The sequence below is a fragment of the Mirounga angustirostris genome, unplaced genomic scaffold (assembly GCF_029215605.1).
Source record: "Mirounga angustirostris isolate CCGP_5_RB_7025 unplaced genomic scaffold, mMirAng1.0.hap1 SCAF_4, whole genome shotgun sequence".
Lineage (NCBI taxonomy): Eukaryota > Metazoa > Chordata > Mammalia > Carnivora > Phocidae > Mirounga > Mirounga angustirostris.
In genome coordinates, this window is record NW_026991712.1 from 1534733 (window position 1) to 1558532 (window position 23800).

Here is a 23800-nt window from a genome sequence, read left to right on the forward strand (position 1 = left end):
GGGTTGCTTCTCCCGCCGCTCAAAAGTCGCCTCTCTACTTGAGGCCCTGCTCTGTGTCGTGACGCGAGATGGCAGGCAGGCCTGGAATGGAAGCCGCCCCCCTGGAGGGAGCCTGTGTGTGTCCCTCTGTGCCGTGGGGGCACACGTGTTCCCTCCTCTTCACAGCAGCCCTGGCAGGGGAGCACTGAGCTCACCCGTGTGGCGCAGGCCGGGAAACCGAGGCTCGGAGAATCCATCCAGCTGCACAGCCTCGCGGCTCATCCATGGCAGAGGCGCCACGCGAACCCCGCTCCTCGGGCCCTGCCCGCACCCCTTCCCCCCATCGAAGGATGTGGGGTTGGGAGTGACCGCGCACATCTTGGAAACAACCTCGCAGTAAAGCATCTCGGGGTCAAGGTCGTCTCTTGGTCCGCAGCGCTCCTGCAGTCTCACTGTCCAGCGCTCCGTGGAAGTCCCTTTTCGTGTGTCCCACTTGGAATTCCCTGAGCCTTTTGGCTGCGCATGTCCACTGGGCTCTTTCTGAAAATCCTCCAGGTGATCTGGAGGGACCCCGCTTGATGATCCTCGTTCCTGTGCTTCGTCAGAACTTCCCGTGCAGAAATAGCCTTGCCTTTAACACCGCAGACGTCCACAACCGGGACATCTGTTCCTCGGGCAGGGGGGCCTGGGCTGGGGCTGCGCTGCGCCTGAGCGATTCTCTGGCTCCTTCCAGTCACCCAAGCATGGTCCCCTGCCCAAGGCCACCTTTTGTGTTCATTACTCACCCTGGGGGTTCCCCGAAGACGCGAGGGACAAGAGTCCTAAGCCAACGTGAGGGCGTTTATCCTGGTTCTCAGGCGGGAACGGGTGGCTGTTCCTCCTCATCCCCTGCCTTGCAGAACTCAGCTTCCTTCTCTTCTCCTGATACAAGCATAGTCTTTCAAAGTCCTGCCCTGGGGTGCCTGGGGGGCTGCGCCTGTTAGGTATCTGCCTTGGGCTCGGGTCCTGATCCCAGGGTCCTGGGATGGAGCCCTGCACTGGGCTCCCTGCTCAGCGGGGAGTCTGTCTCTCCCTCTCCCGCTGCCCCACCCCAGCTCCTGCTCTCTCTCCATCTCAAATAAATAAAATCTTAAAAAAAAAAAAAAGAGTCCTGCCCTTCAGTGGGGTTCCAATCGCAACTTCTAATCCTGCTTGGGTTCTATGCCTCGCATCCTTTCCCCCATAGACCGGACCCTCCCTGACCCCCGGGGGCTGCTGGGCTGGCTGCTCCCTTGCCCGTCATTCTACTCGTTTCTGGATTTTGAAGATGTCCAGCTCAGGCATGCATATTCTTTTTTACATGTTTGTGGTTATTTAGTTTCTAGAAGAGGAAAGACTGGAACAGTATCAGCCTCCTGACTGGTCATAATCTGAGCACTGTGGCGGGAGCAGGGAACTAAGCATTGGTGTCGCACGCTGTCATGGTGCTCCTAGGGGAGCAGGGGGCTGACAATGTGTGGCACAGCCTCACCGCAGCTGACGTGAAGTCTCACTCTGTTTGCCAACGCTTTTCCTCCTTCTTGCAGAAATATCTGCCTACCTTGCAAGAGAGGTCCTAGAGTGACTGGCTGTTTGTGGAAGCAGGGTTTCCCTTTGGGCTGCAAGATGTTCTGCAATTCGACAGTGGTGATGGCCGCACAGCAGGTGAATATACTAAAAAAGACCGAATTACACCCTTTGAAATGATGAATTTGCTGTGGTGATAATTTTATCTGATTTAAAATCAGGTTTAGAGAAGGAGGAGAGGACGAGGGCGAAAGAAGGTGTAGCTCTTGTGCTCCCTTCATGTCTCTTTTCTGACCCGGACCCTGTGTGCAAGGAGAATGGCAGCAGCAGCCCAGAAGTCCCCCTGCCATTTCAAGGGGCTCACCAGCTGGCCCTGAGCCCCTTACCCTTCTCAGAGGTCAGCATCTGAGGAAACCTTCTCTCGCCGGCGTGAAGACAGGTGCCATTTTGACGGAGGACTCCGGCTCATGCACGACTTGTCTGACCCACACAAAGGCACCGGGCACAGTGCCCAATGTCAGGCGCTCATTGTCTATGTGCTACCTTATCGCCAAGCACCCTCCTGCGACCATCGTCCCGACCTGAAACCGGAAGCATGGAGCCTCAGGTGGCCTCTGCTGCCTGTGGTCTGGGCATAGCTGGGACCGCTCTTTCAGCCGACACGTGCACTGTCCCCTGTAACTGTTCTGATTTTCATCTGAAGACTCGATCTCTGTAAGCTAAAGTGGCAACAGGTTTTGCTCTACTTGTGAGATGATGTCTAAAGAGGAACAAACAGATCAAACGCTAAAACCACAAAGAAATCTCCGGGTAAGCAGTACCCAAACAATGATGTTCTTTATTTCTCTCTTGAAATAAGCTGGAAAGGGGTAACCGGCCAACTGGGAGGCCTGTGGGTCAGGGTCCCTGGCTCACAAGGGAGGAAAGGAGAGTGAACTTGCTCTGAGGAATGGGGGGAGAGATCAGGCCCTCCAAGAGGGCTTCTCATGTCAGTATATTGCTGACTAGGATGGAGGCAACACTCAGGAAAAATGTTGACTCCCCCAGGCGCACAGTTCCTTCTAACTCCTCCTCAATTGTATAATCGGGTAGGATATCCCTCTCGAAATTAGTAGGTCCTCCCTCATTGCAAGTCATACTATGACAACAATGAACAAAATAAAAACTATTAGTTTTAAGGACTCTCGGGGCTTCAGGAGGTATTTGGGATGGATATAAAAAAGTGCAGCCGGATGTACAGTTCTTGTAAACGTATAGTTCCCGAACATTCAAACCTAAAGATAGAGATGAAAATAATTGATTTCAGTTTTCTGCTTGCAAATATCAAAGCACACTTCACCCAGTACTAGCTAGCTCCATGCCCGCACTCTACATCCGCAAATGCTACGTTGCCTAGAATTCTTCACTGATAAAGAATGTCCAAGTAAGGCCACTGGAGGGTCTGGTTCCTCCCTGAACAACTTCTGGAGATGTTTTTCTGTCTACACTGCCACCTCGTCTCTGCCTCGGGCTCTCCCTAAATAGTAGGATGGCACCTTGGCGCATAGCTGTACACGTGAAATGCCCTGTTCGTTATTTGTCCTAAGAATTCCAGGGCTCTATAAATAGAATTGCTTATGTCCCACAGGATCACACAGCCCCTGAAGTGGAGTGCCCCTGGAAGTGTGGCCCTCATCTGAGTTTCTGCAGTTGGAGTGGCCCCTCGGCCAGATGTTCCCAGCTCCAGGCCCAACATATAAATGTCGATGCACGCTTAATGCCAACCTGCCCCCCTGCACAGACTGGACGCTCTGTCCCAAGGAGGGTCCCGCAACTACTGTGATGACCTTCCCTGGTGGGCACACCCAATAGCCTCAGCCAACCAATGCCACTGGCTCGTTCTGAGGCCTCCTTCGAGAGTCCTTGAGTTCAATTCCTCGGCTCTCATTCATGAGTTCTGTTCCCCTGGTGACCCCAGTGTTTACACCGTGCTTTCTCCCTGGAACTTGCCACAGTTGATGTATCCATTCATGGCTCTGGGGTTAAAGAGAAGGAACGAACAACTGGCTCCAGTCACTTGCTTTTCTTTATTTGCCATGTAACGGACTTTAGAAAGTTCAGTACTGTACTGTAGAGTGCATATTTGTAAGTCGACGGCCGACCGGATTTTCATGAAGTGTTGCTCATAACCATATAACCAACATCAAGTTCCAGAAACAGAACTGGATGAAAACCCTCGTTTCCTGCTTCTGTCCCTCCATCAGGCACTATAAGCAGCCAAGGCCAAAGATAAGAAATGTCTCCATTTGTAAGCCTGTATGTTAATTTTGTCTGTTGAACTTTGTGATTATGAAATCCTGCATTGTTTCTTTTGGTGTCTGGCTTCTTTTCTCTACTTTGTGTTTGGGAAATCCACCCCTTCTATGGCCCCGTTGTATATTGTTTACTCTCATAGTTGTATACTTTTCCACTGATGAATATTCCACGGTTGATGGTTGATGGACATTAGGATTGTTTCTGGCTCTTGTCTATCCCCAAAGAGTGCTGCAAGGAATATGCTTGTCCTCATCTTGAGGTGAGCATGTGTGAGTTCTTTACAGGTGGTAATGCTGAGTCTTTACGATGCATATGTATGGCTTTAGCAGATGCCGCTGAAGAGTTTTCCAGAACGGTTGTACCTATTTACACTCCAAAGGATCGTGTACACTTTGAAATCTTGCCACCACATGAGTGGTCGTTTGTGAATGTTTAATCATTCTTTTGGGGTTACCGTATCATGGTTTTGAGTTGCGTTTCCACCAAAAACGATGACGTTGAGCATCTTTTCATAGATTTATTACCCATTTGGGCATCATTTTCTGGTAAACAGACTTCAAGCCTTTTTGCTCAAATTTCTACCCAATGATCTGCTTGTTCAATTGTTCATTTATAGGACGAAGTTCATTCTATATACTGAATACAAGCTCCTGAGCAGACAGTGTTTTGACGGGCTTTCTCTTCATCTGTGGCATCGTTTTCACAGTCTTTCCGTATTTTCTCGGGGATAGAAGTGAATTTTTATGTAATCCCATTTGCCACTTTTCCCACATGTGACCAGCACTATACTGTTCGCTTTTCTTACTCATAATTATCCAAGGATACAAAGATATTCTTCTACATTTCTCTTAAAAAAAAAAAAAACCCTCATTCTTTTTTTTATTTTAGAAAGCATCTTTTTAAAAAGATTTGTTTTTAATTTGAGAGAGTGAATGAGAGAGTGATTGCACGCACAAGCTGGGGGAGAGGCAGAGGGAGAGGGAGCAGCAGACTCCCCTGCCGAGCAGGGAGCCCGATGAGGGGTTCAATCCCAGAACGCTGGGATCATGACCTGAGCCGAATGCAGAAGTTTAACTGATTGGAGCCAACCAGGCACCACTAGAGGGCATCTTTCAACTAACATTTTTAAAATTTTTATTTAAATTCAATTTAGATAACGTAGTGTATTATTAGTTGTAGAGGTGGAATTTAATTAATCAGTAGCATACAGCACCCAGTGCTCATCATAGCAAGTGCCCTCCTTAATGCCCATCTCCCAGTTACCCCATCCCCCAACCACCTCCCATCCAGCAACCTTCAGTTTCTTTCCTACAGTTAAGAGTCTTTTATGGTTTGCTTCCATCTCTGCTTTCATCTTATTTTATGTTTCCTTCTCTTCCCCTACATTCACCTGCTTCGTTTCTTAAATTACACGTATGAGTGAGATCATATGGTATTGTCTTTCTCTGACTTATTTCACTTAGTTAATACCCTCTAATTACATCCACGTCGTTGCAACTGGCAAGATTTCATTCTTTTGGGTGGCTGAGTAATATTCCATTGTATATATAGACCACATCTTCTTTATCATCTGTCAATCCACATCTGGGCGCTTTCCATATGTTGGGTATTGTGGACATTGCTGCTACAAACATTGGGGTGCATGTGCCCCTTCAAATCACTATATTTGTGTTCTTTGGATAAATACCTAGTAGCCCCTGGCTCTTTTAGTATTTACATGGAGATCCGCAAAGCACCTGAACCTGCTTCTTTTGTGTGAAGTAGCGAATAAGATCTCATCTACCCACCAGTGGTGAGTACAGACAAGCATCTTTCCCCAATACCTGCAGGGCCAACCTTGTCAGAAAGCATGTAACTAGATACCTGTGAGATCTCTTTTCTCCTCTACAGGTCTATTTTTCAACCATGACACCAACATCAGACTGTCAAAATGACTGACGAAATGATATAAATAATCTTGAGAGTTAAGAGTGCAAGTCCTCCAGCTTTTCTCCTCTTCCACACGATTGCCTTGGACATTCCTAGCCCTTCATATTTCCATAAACATTCGGATATTTGGAATCAACGTGCACACCCACTCGCAAATGCACGGGCGCACATGCAGACACACACACACTCACACACATTGACCTGCTGAGACTCTGACTGGAATATGATGGAAACTTTAGATTAATTTGGGGAGAACAGCCATCTTACCTCTACCGGGTTTCACCATCCATAAGCCTGGTGTATCCGTTTATTTAAGTCTTCCATTTCATTTGTGTTTTTGCTGTTTCGATGTGGAAATCTTGGAGAGATCTGGTTGCATTTCTAGCTATTGTGGTGCTTTTTAAAATGCTACGGGTTTCCTGAAAATTTCATCTTGAATTTGTTGTTGTATAAAAATACAATTGATTTTTTTGAACTGATCTTGGAGTACTGACCTTGGATCCAGGCCATTGCCGGACTATGCGTGTGTGTGTTCTACACACCGCACACCCAATCCCCTCTAGTCTCTCATTACTTACTGTCCTATGGCACATCTGTCAAACACAACGAATGACCACTGATAAATTCTTATTAACTCAACTCCACACTTTATTCAGATTTCATTCATTTTTCCTTAACACTCTTCCTGTTCCACGACCCCGTGCAGGATACTGCATCACGCTGGGTGGGGTAGAACTTATTGACAGTAGGATTCTATTCCGATTTGGCTAGTATTTTTATATCTCTGGTCATAAGAGAGGATCATCTGTGATTTCCATTCTTCCAGTGTCTTCGCTGGGCTTTTGGGTTGGGGTTAGGCTGTCATCGGGCAGGGGGAATGTATTGGGGAGCAATCCTCCTTGTTTATTCTCTGGAAGCGTTTGTTGAAGATTGGGCTGATTTCTCCTATAAAGCTAGTGGGGAATTTACCAGAGAAGCACTCTCTACTCGGGTAGGTTTTCCAGAAATGAGTCAGGACACTTCAGCTTTACGATGTCATTGTGGGTCAGATGTAGTTAAAATGTGTTTTTCAAGGTACTGTTCATTTCATCACGCAGCTCAGATTGATCACAAGAAGGCTATTCATAATGGCTCTTATTATCTATACAAGGTCTGTACGGTCTCAGGGTTGCCTCCCTTTTCATTTCTGATAATGAAATTATGAATTTTATGTTTCTGCCTTTGATTTCTCCTACTGTTTTACCAATACTATGAATCCTTCCAAAGAACCAGCTATTGGCTTTGTGGGGATCTTATCTGTTTTGTGTTGTTTTTGTCTTCCTATTTCAAGGATTTCTGCTATCCTCTTTACATTTCCTTCCTCATCGCTTTGGGTGGATTTCCTATTCTCCTCCTACCTTTCTGAGTGGAAGCCTAGGGCCTTTTCACCCTTTATCTCCTCTACTAGATGCTGGGAGTGTTCCCTTATTTGGCTCTCGGCTCTCCACTCGTTTTTCCCACGTCATAGCTTTCTAATCATTGAGACACTCAGTATTTTCTCATTTCTGTTGTGGTTTCTCTTTTGGTGATTGGTAATAATTCCTAAGAAGCGGAGGATTTCCCAGTTCTCTTCTGAGTCATGATTTCTAGTTTAATTCCACCGTAACAGAGAAGGAACGAAATAATTTCAGTCCTTGTTGCAAACGTCATAAGCGACCTTGTGAAGTGCGTGTACTTGCTCCTGTGTGGCTCTGCTGCTATATATATAATGATCACTCCTGGTCTGTAAACGGCATCGCTCAGACCTTCTGGAGCTGAGGCTGGCAAACAAGAGCCTGCGGGACAACCCCAGTCCACCAGCTGCGTCTAGCAGTCAAGATTTGTTGGGACATAGGGATGATCACTATGTGTCCCCATCCTCTGTGGCTGCTTTCACCTCCTCACGGGCAGTGCTGGGTACTTGCAACTAGGACTAGATGGCTTACAAAGCTGAACACGTTTGCTCTCTGATCCTTTACAGAAAGAATTCTTCCACCGGGGCTGTACAGCGGCAGTAAGTTTTGCCTCCTTGCTCTGGCACCTAGAAGCTATGGGGAGAGAGGTATGAACAACAATCACGCTGTGATTGTGGATCTACCTACAGTTCCTAAATTCTATGGAGGATTTTTCTGTGTGTATCTTCATCCTGTTATTGGGCGTGTGGGCATTTACACGGTGGTTTCTTCCAGGTTTTCTTACCCCTTCCTCTCCATACAGTGATGCTCTTCACACAAGTGACATTCTTTGTTATTGTTCCTTTGCCTCAGTGTGGGTGGAAGAGCTTTCTTTGGCCAATATTTAAGTTGTATACCACATTCTATATTTTATTTGCAAACTTTTTACATTCCTTTTATTATTTTTTAAAGATTTTAATTATTTATTTGAGAGAGAGTGACAGAGAGCACAGGTGGGGAGGAGAGGGAGAGGCAGGCTACCCGCTGAGCAGGGAGCCTGACGCAGGGCTTGATGCCAGGACGCTGAGATCATGACCTGAGCCAAAGCCAGACACTTAACCGACTGGGCCACCCAGGAGCCCCTACATTCTCATTTTATTATTATTATTTTTTAAGTTTTTTAAAAATTTATTTGTCAGAGAGAGAGGGCACACACACAAGCAGGAGGAGCGGCAGGCAGAGGGAGAAGCAGACTCCCCCTGAGCAGGGAGCCCGACATGGACTCGATCCTAGGACCCTGAGATCATGACCTGAGCCGAAGGCAGCCGCTTAACTGACTGAGCCCCCCAGGCGTCCCTACATTCTCATTTTAAAGCATGCCTCTATTAAGCAGAATATATTAATTTCTGTGTACTCTGAAAGTCTTGGGTTTCTAAGTGTAGCCATTTTAATGTTAATGTAAGTAATGGTATGTTAGATTTTAAATTGCTTTTCTGTTAAACGTTTTACTTCTGACAATTGGATATTCAAAGCACTTGCAGGTAATACAGAAAGATCCTGTATAGCTTTACTCAGTCACTTCCAATGATAACATCTTGCAAGACCATAGTACACTATCACAACCAGGCCACTGGCTTTTAAAATAGTAAGGAGAAAGAACAGTTGTATCACCATAATCATCCCTCATATGGACGCACTGACATCTTTCCCACCCAAATGCCCTGCCATGGACCCCTCTCCCCATGTGCACAAAACTAATCTGGGGTCCACTTCTCTAAGTTGGTCATTTCAAGAATGGCCTCTAACAGGGACCATGGACCATGGGGTTGGCCTTTCTCGTGCAGTGTAATTCCCCAGACATTCATTCAGGTTGATGTATCAATATCTGCTCTTTTTTTACTGCTGAGGAATACCCACGGGGCAGATGTACCATGGTTTCTTTACCTTTTACACACTGAAGAACACCCAGGATGAGTCTGGGGGTGACGTGTTACAAATTAATCTGCCATCAACAACCATGCATTGTTTTGTCTAATTACTCTGGGGGAAACCCTCAGAAGTGCAATTTTGGGGATGTATGGTAGCTGTGCGGTTAGTTTTTAAGAAACTGGATGGTGGTCCCCATCTTGGCTGCCCCACTTTTCATTGTCACTGGCAAGGTATGAAAATCTGGTTTCTTGGGGCACCTGGGTGGCTCAGTCATTAAGCGTCTGCCTTCAGCTCAGGTCATGAACCCAGGGTCCTGGGATCAAGCCCTGCATCAGCGGGAAGCTTGCTTCTCCCTCTCCCCCTCCCCCTGCTTGTGTTCCCTCTCTCGCTGTCTCTCTCTCTGTCAAATAGAGAAATAAGATCTTTAAAAAAAAAATCTGGTTTCTTTACCATCCTGGCCAGCATTTGGGATGGTCACTCTTTTTTACTTTGGCCACTCTGATTCATGATATCTAACACTGTTTGTCAATTTTCATTATCCTAGTGGCCAAAGATGTTCATTGAAAATCTGCTCATGGGTTTACCTGCTACATGTGAATCCACATTGGTGAAATATCTCTTTATGTCTTTGGCCTTGTTCTAATGAGATTGGCTGCATTTTTGCTGTTGAATTGTGCAAGCTGTGTATATATATGCTCAAGACATCAGTCTTTTGTTGAATATGTGGTTTGTGCGCTTTTCCTCCTGGTCTGGAGCCTGCCTTTCCCTCTTCTGAACAGGGCCTTCCACACGGAAATATTGATCACTGGTGCACGTCCCATGTCAGCAATTCCCTTCTTATTGGTCGTGCTTTGTCATCAAGGCTAGGTTCTCTTTGCCTAGCCACAGATACCAACGACTTTCTCCTCTGTGCTCTCTTTTCCTAAAAGTTGTAGATTTTACCTTTTACATTTAGCCCATGATCCTTTGGAGGTAAGTTTTGAATACGATTTGAGGTTTAGGTCAAGATTCACTTTTGCCCGATCAAGTTGAAGAGGCTATCTTTCTCCACCGACTGTGTTTGCACCGTTGCCCAAAATCACTCGGGCATATGTGTGTAGAACTCTTTCTGGGGTCTCTGTTGTGTTCCGGGGACTGTGTCTGTCCATCGCTGAGACATCACTGAGTTTGAGTGTGGGTCGAAGCTCAGTCTCTGAGGTTCAGAATTTTTCCAAAGAGGTGTTCCGTTTACCTGCACAACCCCAGAAGTCAGCAAATATCCTGCAGGGGAAAATATGTAAGCATTCCAGCCCTCTGAAGGCTCTTGTCAACTCATTGTCTCGGTATCCACCAGGGCCATTTGGGAAAACTGAGCCCCTGAAGCCCTATGGGGGTCAGTTATTAAATCCAGGTGTTCTAGCTTCCATGACTGGGGGAGGAGCTGAGAGATGGACGTGTATCAAGGGCAGGCTGGCGATCAGAAGGATAGTCCAGAACCAGGTCTAATACTTGGAGCTGAGGCTGGGGGAAGAGCCCACTTGGCAGGAAAATATCGATGCCATGCTTCTCCCGTTCCGGGCCATGCAGAGAGAACTCTTACAGAGATGTCTGAAGTGCTCGCCCACACACCTGTCACCTCTGCAGCCCAGCAGCCAAGCAATGACTGTGCTCTTAGGAACCGCTCTTGGGAGAGGGGGCGGAGCAAGATGGCAGAGGAGTAGGAGACCTGGATTTCCTCTGGTCCCAGGAATTCAGCTGGATAGGGATCAAACCATTCTGAACACCTACAACCTCAACAGGAGATCGAAGAAAAGAATAGCAGCAACTCTCTGAACAGAAAAGCGCCTAGTTTCTGGAAGGTAGGAAGTGCGAAGTGAATCCGAGGCGATATTCGGGAGGATAGACGGCGGGGGAGGGGCCTCCGGCGGCCACTTCTGGCAAGTGAGAGAGCCGCGGAGCACAAAATCGGAACTTTTAGAAGTTGGTTCCGCTGAGGGACGTCGCTCCAGTGGCTGAGCGGGGGTGGAACCCTCGTGGGACGGTGTGTTCTCAGGACCCTCAGGGTCACAGAAAGACCGGGGGTGCCTGAGTGCGGCAGAGCTCCCAGGTATCGGAGCCGGAGCGGGCTCTCAGCTCGGGGTTGCCATAAACCATGATCCATGGCAGTCAGGCCACTGCTCCTCCAGCAGGGACCCAACAAGCGGCAGATCTGGGGAGACTCACCTTCCTCCCCCGGGAGGAGCAGCGCGGGAGTGCACCGCAGGGATCTGCTGGGTTTGGAGACTCCACATGGGGTCGTGAGCCAGAGATAGAAATGCTCGGTCATAGGCCGGGTGAGCACGGAGTGCGGCCGGAGACTGGGGAGACGGGAGTGACTGACTGCTTTTCTCTGGGGGCGCACTGAAGAGCGGGGCCCCGAGTTCTCGGCTCCCCGGGGCAGAGATTGGGAGGCCGCCTTTTTCACTCTCGTCCTCCAAAGCTGTACGGAAAGCTTGCAGGGAACAAAAGCTCCAGAGAGCAAACCCAAGCAGATTACTTAGTCCAGATGGGTAAGGGTAGGGCAATTCTGCGTCCGGCAAAGACATTCGGAACCTCGGCAACAGGCCCCTCCCCCAGAAGATCAGCAAGAACAGCCAGCCAAGACCAAGTTCACCAATCAATGAGAACGGCAGAACTCCAGCGCTAGGGGAATACTGCACATAGAATTCATGGCTTTTTTACCATGATTCTTTAGTCTTTCAAAGTTAATTTTTTTTAACTGTCCTTTTTTTAATTTTTCTTTCCCCTTTTTCAACCAACATCTTATCAATCCCTTTTTTAAAAAACATTTTTATTTTTCATTTTTAGAGTCATATTCTATCCCTTCATAGTAGTTACCCTTATTTTTGGCATATATATATACCTTCTTCGCTCTTTAAAATTTTGAGATACAGTTTCTTCTAACAAATCAAAATATACCCTAAATCTCTAGTGTATGGCTTTGTTCTAGTCTCCTGCCTGATCACATTCTCTCCTTTTCTCTTCTTTTAAAAATCCTCTTCTTTCTTTTTTCAAACAACTTCTTATCAATTACTTTTATAAAGGTTTTTATAATTTTCATCTTTACAGTCGCATTCCAACCCTTCATTGTATTAACCCTTATTTTTGTACATATATAAGTTTTTCTTTCTTTAAAATTTTGGGGGGCACTTTCTTCTAACAGACCAAAATACACCCAAAATCTAGTGTGTGGCACTAATCTATGCACCACCCTGATCATATTTGATCATATTCTGTTTTTTTTGTTTTGTTTTGTTCTGTGTTTGTTTTCATCTATTTCTTTTTTTTTTTCTTTTTCTTTTTTCTTTCTTTCCCTTTCTTTTCCCCTGGCTTCAGGTCTTTTCTGATTAGAGTATATTTTCTGGGGATGTTGTTACCCTGTTAGCATTTTGTTCTCTCATTCATCTATTCTCCTCTGGACAAAATGACAAGATGGAAAAAATCACCTCAACAAAAAGAACAAGAGGCAGTACTGACTGCCAGGGACCTAACTCAGTACGGACCTTAGTATGATGTCCGAACTAGAGTTCAGAGTGATGATTTAAAAGATACTAGCTGGGCTTGAAAAAAGCATGGAAGTTATTAGAGAAACTCTTTCTGGAGAAATAAAAGAACTCAAATCTAACCAAGTTGAAATCAAAAAGACTATTAATGAGGTGCAATCAAAAATGGGGGTGCTAACTGCTAGGATAAGTGAGGCATAAGAGAGAATTAGTGATATAAAAACCAAATGATGGAAAATAAAGAAGCTGAGAAAAAGAGAGATAAACAACTACTGAATCATGAGGGCAGAATAAGATAAGCGATACCATAAGACGAAACAACATTAGAATAATTGGGATCCCAGAAGAAGAAGAAAGAGAGAGAGGAGCAGGTATATTGGAGCAAATTATAGCAGAGAACTTCCCTAATTTGGGGAAGGGAACAGGCATCAAAATCCAGGAGGCACAGAGAACCCCTCTCAAAATCAATAAAAATAGGTCGACACCCCGACATCTAATAGTAAAACTTATGAGTCTCAGAGACAGAGAAAATCCTGAAAGCAGCTAGGGAGAAGAGATATGTAACCTACAATGGTAGAAACATTAGATTTAGATAGGCAACAGACCTATCCACAGAGACCTGGCAGGCCAGAAAGGACTGGCATGATATATTCAGAGCACTCAAGGAGAAAAATATGCAGCCAGCCAAGAATACTATATCCAGCTAGGCTGTCCTTGAAAATAGAAGGAGAGATAAAAAGCTTCCAGGACAAAAAAAACTAAAGGAATTTGCAAACACGAAACCAGCCCTACAAGAAATCTTGAAAGGGGTCCTCTAAGCAAAGAGAGAGCCTAAAAGCAACATAGACCAGAAAGGAACACAGACAATATACAGTAACAGTCACCTTACAGGCAACACAATGGCACTAAATTCCTATCTTTCAATAGTTACCCTGAATGTAAATAGGCTAAATGCCCCAATCAAAAGACACAGGCTATCAGATTGGATTAAAAAACAAGACCCATCGATATGCTGTCTGCAAGAGACTCATTTTAGACCCAAAGACACTCCCAGATTGAAAGTGAGGGGGTGGAAAACCATTTACCATGCTAATGGACACCAAGAGAAAGCTGGGGTGGCAATCCTTGTATCAGACAAATTAGATTTTAAACCAAAGACTGTAATAAGAGATGAAGAAGGACATTATATCCTACTTACAGGGTCTATCCAACAAGAAGATCTAACAATTGTAAATTTCTATGCCCCTAACATAGGAGCAGCCAATTATATAAGCCCATTAATAACAAAAGCAAAGAAACACATCGACAACAATACAATAATAGTGGGGGACTTTAACACCCCCCCTTCACTGAAATGGATAGATCATCTAAGCAAAAGATCAACAAGGAAATAAAGACTTTAAATGACACACTGGACCAAATGGACTTCACAGATAGATTCGGAACATTCCATCGCAAAGCAACAGAATACACATTCTTCTCTAGTGCCCATGGAACATTCTCCAGAAAAGATCACATCCTAGGTCACAAATCAGGTCTCAACTGGTACCAAAAGATTAAGATCATTCCCTGCACATTTTCAGACCACAATGCTTTGAAACTAGAACTCAATCACAAGAGGAAAGTCGGAAAGAACTCAAATACATGGAGGCTAAAGAGCATCCTACTAAGGAATGAATGGGTCAACCAGGAAATTAAAGAAGAATTTAAAAAATTCATGGAAACGGGCGCCTGGGTGGCTCAGACGGTTAAGTGGCTGCCTTCGGCTCAGGTCATGATCCTGGGGTCTTGGGATCAAGCCCCACATCCGGCTCCCTGCTCAGCACAAAGCCGGCTTCTCCCTCTCCCTATGCCTGCCGCTCTGTCTACTTGTGCCCTCTATCTCTCTGTCAAATAAATAAATAAAATCTTTAAAAAAAAATCATGGAAACAAATGAAAATGAAAACACAACTGTTCAAAATCTTTGGGATACAGTAAAGGCAGTCCTAAGAGGAAAGTATAGAGCAATACAAGCCTTTCTCAAGAAACAAGAAAGGTCTCAAATATACAACCTAACCCTCCACCTAAAGGAGCTGGAGAAAGAACAGCAAATAAAGCCTAAACCCAGTAGGAGAAGAGAAATAATAAAGATCAGAGCAGAAATCAATGAAATAGAAACCAAAAGAACAGTAGAACAGATCAACAATACTAGGAGCTGGTTCTTTGAAAGAATTAACAAGATTGATAAACCCCTGGCCAGACTTATCAAAAAGAAAAATGACCCAAATCAACAAAATCATGAATGAAAAAGGAGACATCATAACCAACACCAAAGAAATACAAACAATTATAAGAACATATTATGAGCAACTCTATGCCAGCATATTAGATAACCTGGAAGAAATGGATGCATTCCTAGAGATGTATAAACTACCAAAACTGAACCAGGAAGAAATAGAAAACCTGAACAGATCTGTAACCACTAAGGAAATTGAAGCAGTAATCAAAAATCCCCAGGGCCAGAGGCCTTCCCAGGGGAATTCTACCAAACATTTAAAGAAGAATTAATACCTATTCTTCTGAAACTGTTCCAAAAAATAGAAATGGAAGGTAAACTTCCAAACTCATTTTATGAGGCCACCACTACCTTGATGCCAAAACCAGACAAAGACCCCATCAAAAAGGAGAATTACAGACTAATATCCTGGATGAACATGGATGCAAAAATTCTCACCAAAATTCTAGGCAATAGGATACAACAGTACATTAAGAGGATTATTCACCACGACCAAGTGGGATTTATCCCTGGGCTGCAAGGTTGGTTCAACATCTGCAAATCAATCAACGTGATACAATACATTAATAAAAGAAAGAACAAGAATCATATGATCCTCTCAATAGATGCAGAAAAAGCATTTGACAAGGTACAGCATCCTTTCTTGATCAAAACTCTTCAAAGTATAGGGATAGAGCGTACAAACCTCAAGATCATAAAAGCCATCTATGAAAAACTCACAGCGAATATCATTCTCCATGGGGAAAAACTGAGAGCTTTCCCCCTAAGGTCAGGAACACGGCAGGGATGTCCACTATCACCACTGCTATTCAACATAGTATTAGAAGTCCTAGCCACAGCAATCAGACAACAAAAAGAAATAAAAGGCATCCAACTCGGCAAAAAAGAAATCAAACTCTCACTCTTTGCAGATGATATGATACTTTATGTGGAAAACCTAAAAGACTCCACCCCAAAACTTCCAGAACTCATACAGGAATTCAGTCAAGTGGCAGGACATAAAATCAATGCACAGAAATCAGTGGCATTCCTATACACCAACAAGACCGAAAAAAGAGAAATTAAGGAATCGATCCCATTTGCAATTGCACCCCAAACTATAAGATATCTAGGAATAAATCTAACCAAAGAGGCAAAGGATCTGTACCAGAAAACTATAAAATACTCATGAAAGAAATTGAGGAAGACACAAAGAAATGAAAAACGTTCCATGCTCATGGATTGGAAGAACAAATATTGTGAAGATGTCAATGCTACCTAGAGCAATCTACACATTCAATGCAATCCCCATCAAAATACCATCAACATTTTTCAAAGAAATGGAACAAATAATCCTAAAATTTGTATGGAACCAGAAAAGACCCCGAATAGCCAGAGGAATGTTGAAAAAGAAAAGCAAAGCTGGCGGCATCAGAATTCCAGACTTCCAGCTCTATTACAAAGCTGTCATCATCAAGACAGTATGGTACTGGCACAAAAACAGACACATGGATCAATGGAACAGACTAGAGAGCCCAGAAATGGACACTCAACTCTATGGTCAACTAATCTTTGACAAAGCAGGAAAGAATGTCCAATGAAAAAAAGACAGTCTCTTCAACAAATGGTGTTGGGAAATTGGACAGCCACATGCAGAAGAATGAAACTGAACCATTTCCTTACACCACACACAAAAATAGACTCAAAATGGTTGAAAGATCTCAATGTGAGACAGGAGTCCATCCAAATCCTAAAGCAGAACACAGGCAGCAACCTCTTCGACCTCAGCCGCAGCAACTTCTTCCTAAACACACCGCCAAAGGCAAGGGAAGCAAGGGCAAAAATGAACTATTGGGACTTCATCAAGATAAAAAGCTTTTGCACAGCAAAAGAAATAGTCAACAAAACCAAAAGACAACTGACAGAATGGGAGAAGATATTTGCAAATGACATATCAGATAAAGGGCTAGTATCCAAAATCTATAAAGAACTTCTTAAACTCAACACCCAAAGAACAAATGACCCAATCAAGAAATGGGCAGAAGACATGAACAGACATTTTTCCAAAGACATCCAAATGGCCAACAGACACATGAAAAAGTGCTCAACGTCGCTCGGCATCAGGAAAATCCAAATCAAAACCTCAATGAGATATCACCTCACACCAGTCAGAATGGCTAAATTAACAAGTCAGGAAACGACAGATGTTGGCGGGGATGTGGAGAAAGGGGAACCCTCCTACACTGTTGGTGGGAATGCAAGCTGGTGCAGCCACTCTGGAAAACAGTATAGAGGCGCCTCAGAAAGTTGAAAATAGAGCTACCCTACAACCCAGCAATTGCACTACTTGGTATTTACCCCAAAGATACAAATGTAGGGATCCGAAGGGGTACATGCACCCCGATGTTTATAGCAGCAATGTCCACGATAGCCAAACTGTGGAAAGAGCCAAGATGTCCGTCGACAGATAAATGGATAAAGAAGAAGTGGTATATATATACACAATGGAATATTATGCAGCCATCAAAAGGAATGAGATCTTGCCATTTGCAACAATGTGGATGGAAGTAGAGGGTGTTATGCTGAGCGAAATAAGTCAATCAGAGAAAGACATGTATCACATGACCTCACTGATATGAGGAATTGTTAATCTCAGGAAACAAACTGAGGGTTGCTGGAGTGGGGGGTGGGGTGGCAGGGATGGGGTGGCTGGGTGATAGACACTGGGGAGGGTATGTGCTATGGTAAGCGCTGTGAATTGTGCGAGACTGTTGAGTCACAAATCTGTACCTCTGAAACAAATAATACAATATATGCTAAAAAAAAAAAAAGAAGAAGATAGCAGGAGGGGAAGAATGAAGGGGGGAATGGGGGGGGAGACGAACCATGAGAGACGATGGACTCTGAAAAACAAACTGAGGGTTCTAGAGGGGAGGGGGGTGGGAGGATGGGTTAGCCTGGTGGTGGGTATTGAGGAGGGCACATTCTGCATGGAGCACTGGGTGTTATGCACAAACAATGAATCATGGAACACTTCACCTAAAACTAATGATGTAATGTATAGTGATTAGCATAACAATAAAATTTTTTTTAAAAAAGGGAAGCACTCTTGGTCCAAAGGTCCGGCAATGGGGATGAAGGGATGGACGTGCAGCAGGATAAAGCGAGGAGACGCCGCAGTCCCCTGCTATCCGCCACTGTGGAAAACCACAGTGACCTTCCAGAGCAAGTCTCTGCTTCACCTCAGCCCTGCAGACCTCAGGCAAGCTCTCTCTGGGCAAGTCTACCCCAGAGCCATAGAGGGTGAGGTGCTTGGAAACAGAGTCCACGGCCCACTTCGGGAGCAGTCATCCCAACGTGTGGCTGCACAACTCATCCAGGTCTCCCAGAGGGAGTGTAGCCCTGATGGTGGGTCTTTTTTCCTTTTGTAATGCAAGTGCCCCACAAGCCCTGACTGCTAAGCCATCCACTTCAAAGATGGCTATCTGGAATAAACAAGTCACCAGCCACTGGACGAGATAAAGAGCCAGCAGCCCCACACCACCACCCCCTGAGGCTCCTTTGCTTTAGGGATCTTGGTTGGTTTCCATAGGTGACCACTTGGGTGTCCTGTGTTTTCTCCTCCCGCGCTTTCAAGTCCTACTCTCATGTTTTATTTATTTATTTATTTATTTAAGATTTTATTTATTTGAGAGAGAGAGAGACACACAGCGAGAGAGGGAACACAAGCAGGGGGAGTGGGAGAGGGAGAAGCAGGCTCCCCGCTGAGCAGGGAGCCCGATGCGGGGCTCGATCCCAGGACCCTGGGATCATGACCTGAGCCGAAGGCAGATGCTTAACGACTGAGCCACTCAGGCACACCCCCCCACGCTCATGTTTTAAATTCACCAATAAAAGATGGGCCCAAGAAACCCTGGGTCCCCACCCTTGACCCCGATAAAAGCAGAACCCCCAGCCCATGACCTCTCTCTCTCTACTACCCAGGACATCGCTGTGTGCCTCCAGAAGCACCTTGTAAGCTCCAGACTTGTAAGTGACAACCCCTGTCATTTCAAAGTCCCCTGATGGTTACTGCTGAGGGCCTCTTGCAATCCTATTAAGAACCACAAGGGCCATTCCAGCCACATCGCCGCATTATTGAGAGGCCGAGACCTGCACACTACAGTGCCCCCTGCAGGGACAAAGGACAGATCCTAGCTCCCGCCCGAGTCCCCAGTGCGGGCATCGGCACTTGGTACAACCAAGAGGTGGCAGTTAGAGCCTAGTGCCTGGGATGTGCTCCCAGGATGGGGGCAGAGCAGGCCAAGGGCCATGGGACTGGGTGCAGAGAAAGAACAGATTGGACCTGCTCCCTGCAACTCACTAAATCACAAAGTGTAGGAAAGACAGGTACTTACGAATAGAGACTATCAGACAGCGCCTGACTTCATAGTCACATACCCGTACAGTTGAACAGCTGAAGGTGTTGATGACCGAACAATCATGGCATTTCAAATTGTAGGTCCCTGAGAGAAAACAGCAGCATCAGGCTCCAGCGTTTTCCGCCCGTTACCAGCCAGCTACACCCTCCCCTGGCAGGTGACCCCTCCCCCCTGCCTTAAAGGACACGCTGCTATAGGCAGGATTAGCTTCTGGGCAGAAGCCAGGAGTTGCTCCTGTTCCCAGAGACCAAGTGAGGGAACCCTGCGCTCTGCAGATAAGCTTCATCTGTCTAAGAAGCCTGACAGTCCTAGAGGGCCGGTGCCCACCCAGATGTCGCTGGACTCAGCCACTCCTGCCCACTCCAGATGAGGAAGGGCCGCATCTAGAAACCCCCTCCTGACCCTCTCCTAGCTCAGGGACACTTCCAAATCCACCCTGTGCCCACCAATTGCACTGGCGACGGAGGGCTCTGCTGGCTAAGATGACAGAAATTCCACTCAAATTCGTTCTCTGACCCTGGATAACACATACATTCTTATCGCCTCCCAGACAGCCAGGGGGGATACTTACAAGTTGATATATTTTGATTGCTGACCAATGGCCAGCCAACGGCTAGGAGCAAGGCACAGAGAAGCATCATTTCTCGCAGGAACTCGAACCTATGGGTGAGGAGACGCAGGGTGCACGTCAGCAGGCTCCGTGTCTACGGAGCGCCCCTCACAGGACGTGTGTCTGCCGGACCCACGTGAGCAGAGAGCAGGGCTCCTCAGGGAGGGTCAGCACGCACCAGCCACCCGCACGCACGTCTCGGCTCCTCGCCCCACGTGCCCCTGCATCCCCACCCAGCAGGGCCCCAAGCTGCTCCACGCAGGGACGGGGGGGTAGGCCTTTCCCAGCAGGAAGGCTTCGTCACTCCTGCCTTCAGGTTGCGGGAAGTCATCCTGCCTGCTCTCCAACAGGCAGAGTTCCGCCGAGACAGCCAGGCCCTGGGGCCGCCTCCGCCTGGGGCTCACCCAAGGTCCACGCACCCCCAGATGCTTCTCCTTATGTACCCATTGATCTCAAGAGCAACCTGGGGAAAGTGCCAGAACACTGTCCATCTGTGTGTTCCCTGCTCCCACCAGCATCTGGACAAACGTGGGGGAAGGGAAGGTGCCAGAAGCCTCACTTGCACGCGGGCCACAGTGCGCGCCAGGAACGTTCTGCTACCCAGCCCGCCTCTGCGGAATCAGGTGGCCCCGAAGGGCAGGCCACGGAGGGGCTGGGGGCCCCACAGCTGAGCCCAGACCCTGGCCCTCTGCTCCAGGATGGCCCCCAAGGCACCGGGCAGTGCCTGCCTCTGTACTATGTTCCCATGGGGCCCCACCCGCACCCCCAACCCTGTGTCCAGGGCCCTTCGGGAAACCGCCTCCCCTGCCCCAGCAGCTTGTCTCCCTGGACGCCCCGTCTGCCTTCTCAGGGTCAGGCGCAGTCACCAGTGCTCAGGGGGATGCATCTCTGCATGGGGGGGGTGTCCCCTGCCTGGAGGGGGAGCCTGACTGGGTCTCCCTGAGGGGGAGGGAGGCCACCTGCCTGAGAGTGGCGGACACCTGTCTGAAGGGAGAGGTGACAGACCGAGGCTGTGAGCGGGTGCCTGACTGGGGGGAAGCACCCGCCTGAGGTGATGGAGAGTGGGGAAGGGGGGCGGGGGGATGGGGGCCACCTGTCTGAGGGGCGGGGGGGGGAACCACCTTCCTGAGGGGGGTTGGCCACCTGTCTGAGGGGGTGTCCCTGGCTGAACGGGGGGGCCACCTGTCTGAGGGGCCGGGGGGGGGAACCACCTTCCTGAGGGGGGTTGGCCACCTGTCTGAGGGGGTGTCCCTGGCTGAACGGGGGGGCCACCTGTCTGAGGGGCCGGGGGGGGGGGGGACCACCGCCCTGAGGGGGGTTGGCCACCTGTCTGAGGGGGTGTCCCTGGCTGAGGGGCATCCACCTGTGTGTGGGGGACCGTCTTCCTGAGAGGTGGTGGCTGCCCTTTTGAGGGGGAATCCCTGGCTGAACGGGGGGGCCACCAGTCGGGGAGCACCCACCTGATCAGGGGCCACCCGTCTAGGAAGAAGCATCTGCCTGGGAAAGGGGCCGCGGGTCATGGGCGGTGAGCACCCGGCTGACGGGGGGCCGCCTGTCCAAGGGGGAAGTACCTGGCTAAGGGGTTGCTGCCCGTCTGGGGGAAGCACCTTGCTGAGGGGGCTGATGGCCGCCCGTCTGGGGGCGGGATGCGCACTCGGCTGAGCTGCACGCCGCCCTTGGGGGGGGAGCACCTGCCTGAGGGAGGCTGGCCACCAGCTGGAGGGGGGAGCAGCTGGCTGAGGGGAGAGGCCGCCTGACGCGGGGAGCCCCTGGCTGAGGGGCGGGGCCGCCTCGCTGAGGGGAGCACGTGGCTGAGGTGGGGCGGCCGCCTGACTCGGGCAGCCCCGGAGTGAGGGGCGGGGCCGCTTGTCTGGGGGAGTGACCGCTTGTCTAGAGGGGACCACCCTGCTGAAGGGGTGGTGGCCACCTCAAAGGGGGAGGCCGCTATGTGAGGCGGGCCAACTCCCAGTTGGGGGGAGCCCCTGGCTGAGGTGGGGGGGGCCGCCTGTTTGCGCATGCCCCGTTGCCGCAGGGGGAGACGCCCTCCCTGTCGGCGGGGGCCGCCCGCACCCCTGCTGTCCCCACCCTGCGAGGACCCCCCCCCAGCCGGTGCCACCCACCCCTGGCGGTGGGGCCGGCCTGCCTCCCGCCCCACGCCCCGCCGCCGCCGCCCACGACAGCCCCTTCCCACTCCGCCCTGCCGGCTCCCTGAGCCCACGGTCCGCAACGACCCATGACGACCACAGAGAACCTTCTGGAACCCTGGGCTGGCGCGGCCTGAGACCGCGGGCACAGTGGGGTTCGGAGGCACAGCCGCAGCCGGCGAGCAGCAGGACCCTCGCACCACAGGCGCGCTTCCCACAGCAGGAGCACGGCCCCCAGGCTGTCTGCGTGGGCGTGGCCAACTCCCGAGGGTCTCTGCGCGTGCGCGCGCGCCGGTGCGCCTGCGCGCTCAGGTTCTAGGGATTCCCGAAGTTTCGGCAGGCATCGGAGGCCCCGCCCCCACAGAGCCGGGAGGCGCGAAAGGTTCCAGTAGGTTCCGGGGACTTACCTCACAGGCCCAGCCGCGCGGCAGTTCACTGAGAGAAGGTTGGGTGTCTCTGGGAAGGGGGAGGGGAGGGCCGGCGGGGCGGGTTCGCGAGGGTTCTGGGCGTGGCCCGCGGCGGGCCTGGGGTGGGGGGCATCCCTCTGCCCTGGGGTCTCGGCCGCGCCAGGACCCCTCCCAGGACACCCCTCCCCTGGCTCTGCGCCCGCTCCTTTCGGGCCCTTCGTGCCGGCTGACCCTGACGTCCGTTTCTTCGTTTCCGAGAGGGAAGCGAGGGCCTGGGCTGCCCGCCCTCCGGCCCTTCCTAACGAACCCGGGTGGAGCCTGCCTTTCCCTCCGCGGCCCGTGCGCCGTCCGTGTCGGGCTGTGTTGTCGCCTTGTCGTTACCACGCTGTCCCAAGTACTTTCCCTCTTCTGCCGGGAGCGCTGGGGGAGGGGGCTGCGAGTTTGCAAGGGTGTGAATTGGCGAACGCGGCGGTTTCCTCCATTGTCCCTGGGACTCAGTCTTGCTCGGGCCGGTGTGCAGGAAAAGGTGCTCGGACTTTCTCGAGTCCTTTTGGATATGAGCGCTCCATGCCCCCCGCCGCGAGACCCGGCTGCAAGAGCAGGCACTGCGCGGTGCCTGGGGGGTCGCCTGGAGTAGGGCGCCGGGGTCTGGGCTCCGCTGCTGGGGGCCCGCCCCTCACTGCCCACACCTTGGGGCCACCCGATTCTGCGGGGAGGGCACGGGTGGGGGTTGGGCGTGGCACAAGGTTCCTGGGTCACGCTGCAGCCTGTGTGCACGTGAGGCTTCGGGCACCTCCCCCCTCCCCCCACGTTTGTCCGGACGCTGGTAGGAGCAGGGACTGTCTGCGTGGACAACGTTCTGGCACTTTCCCCAAGTTGCTCTTGAGGTGGGAGTCAACGAGTACATAAGGAGCAGCATCTGGGGGCGCAGGGACCTCGGGTGAGCCCCAGGTGGAGGCAGCACCGGGACCTGGCTGCCTTGGCAGAGCACTGCCTGACCGAGAGCCGGCCGGAGGACTTCCTGCAAGGTGAAGTCACGAGGGAGGAAGCCTTCCTGCTGGGAAAGGCCTACCGCCCCAGTGCCCGCGTGGCGCAGCTTGGGGCCCTGCTGGGTGGGATGCAGGTGCAGGTGGGGGGGAGAGGAGCCGAGAGGCGTGTGCAGGTGGCTGGTGCGTGCTGACCCTCCCTGAGGAGCTCTTCTCTCTGCTGATGTGCAGGGCGTGTTGACACTCTCAGTGCCCCAGTGGTATTTAAAAAGGTGTGGAGGTGTAGAACGTGCAGGTAATTATATCAAGAGAGCTTCCTTGCAGTTCCTTTTAACGTATATCTTCGTTTCATTTATTTGGATATTTG

The 23800-nt window shown here is 49.4% G+C and overlaps 1 protein-coding gene across 1 annotated transcript; it reads right to left on the minus strand.

Moving 5' to 3' along the window:
• Positions 1 to 2343: 2343 nt before the first annotated feature.
• Positions 2344 to 22279, minus strand: GML (glycosylphosphatidylinositol anchored molecule like). Its single transcript, XM_064587790.1, has 4 exons — positions 22148 to 22279; positions 19858 to 19946; positions 19263 to 19370; positions 2344 to 2798 (listed from the first exon to the last, which is right to left on the minus strand). The coding sequence occupies exons 2-4, from the start codon at positions 19925 to 19927 to the stop codon at positions 2509 to 2511; spliced, it is 468 nt and encodes a 155-aa protein (XP_064443860.1). The 5' UTR covers positions 19928 to 19946; positions 22148 to 22279; the 3' UTR covers positions 2344 to 2508.
• Between the last annotated feature and the right edge of the window lie 1521 nt (positions 22280 to 23800).

Bases quoted from the DNA above. Each gene is read 5' to 3' on its own strand.
- GML (XM_064587790.1), bottom strand. From the start codon at position 19,927: ATGATGCTTCTCTGTGCCTTGCTCCTAGCCGTTGGCTGGCCATTGGTC. The intron at 19,371-19,857 runs GTAAGTATCCCC...GTTTTCTCTCAG, and splicing joins CAATCAAAATATATCAACTT to GGACCTACAATTTGAAATGC. The intron at 2,799-19,262 runs GTAAGTACCTGT...CTCTATCTTTAG, and splicing joins CTGTCTGATAGTCTCTATTC to GTTTGAATGTTCGGGAACTA.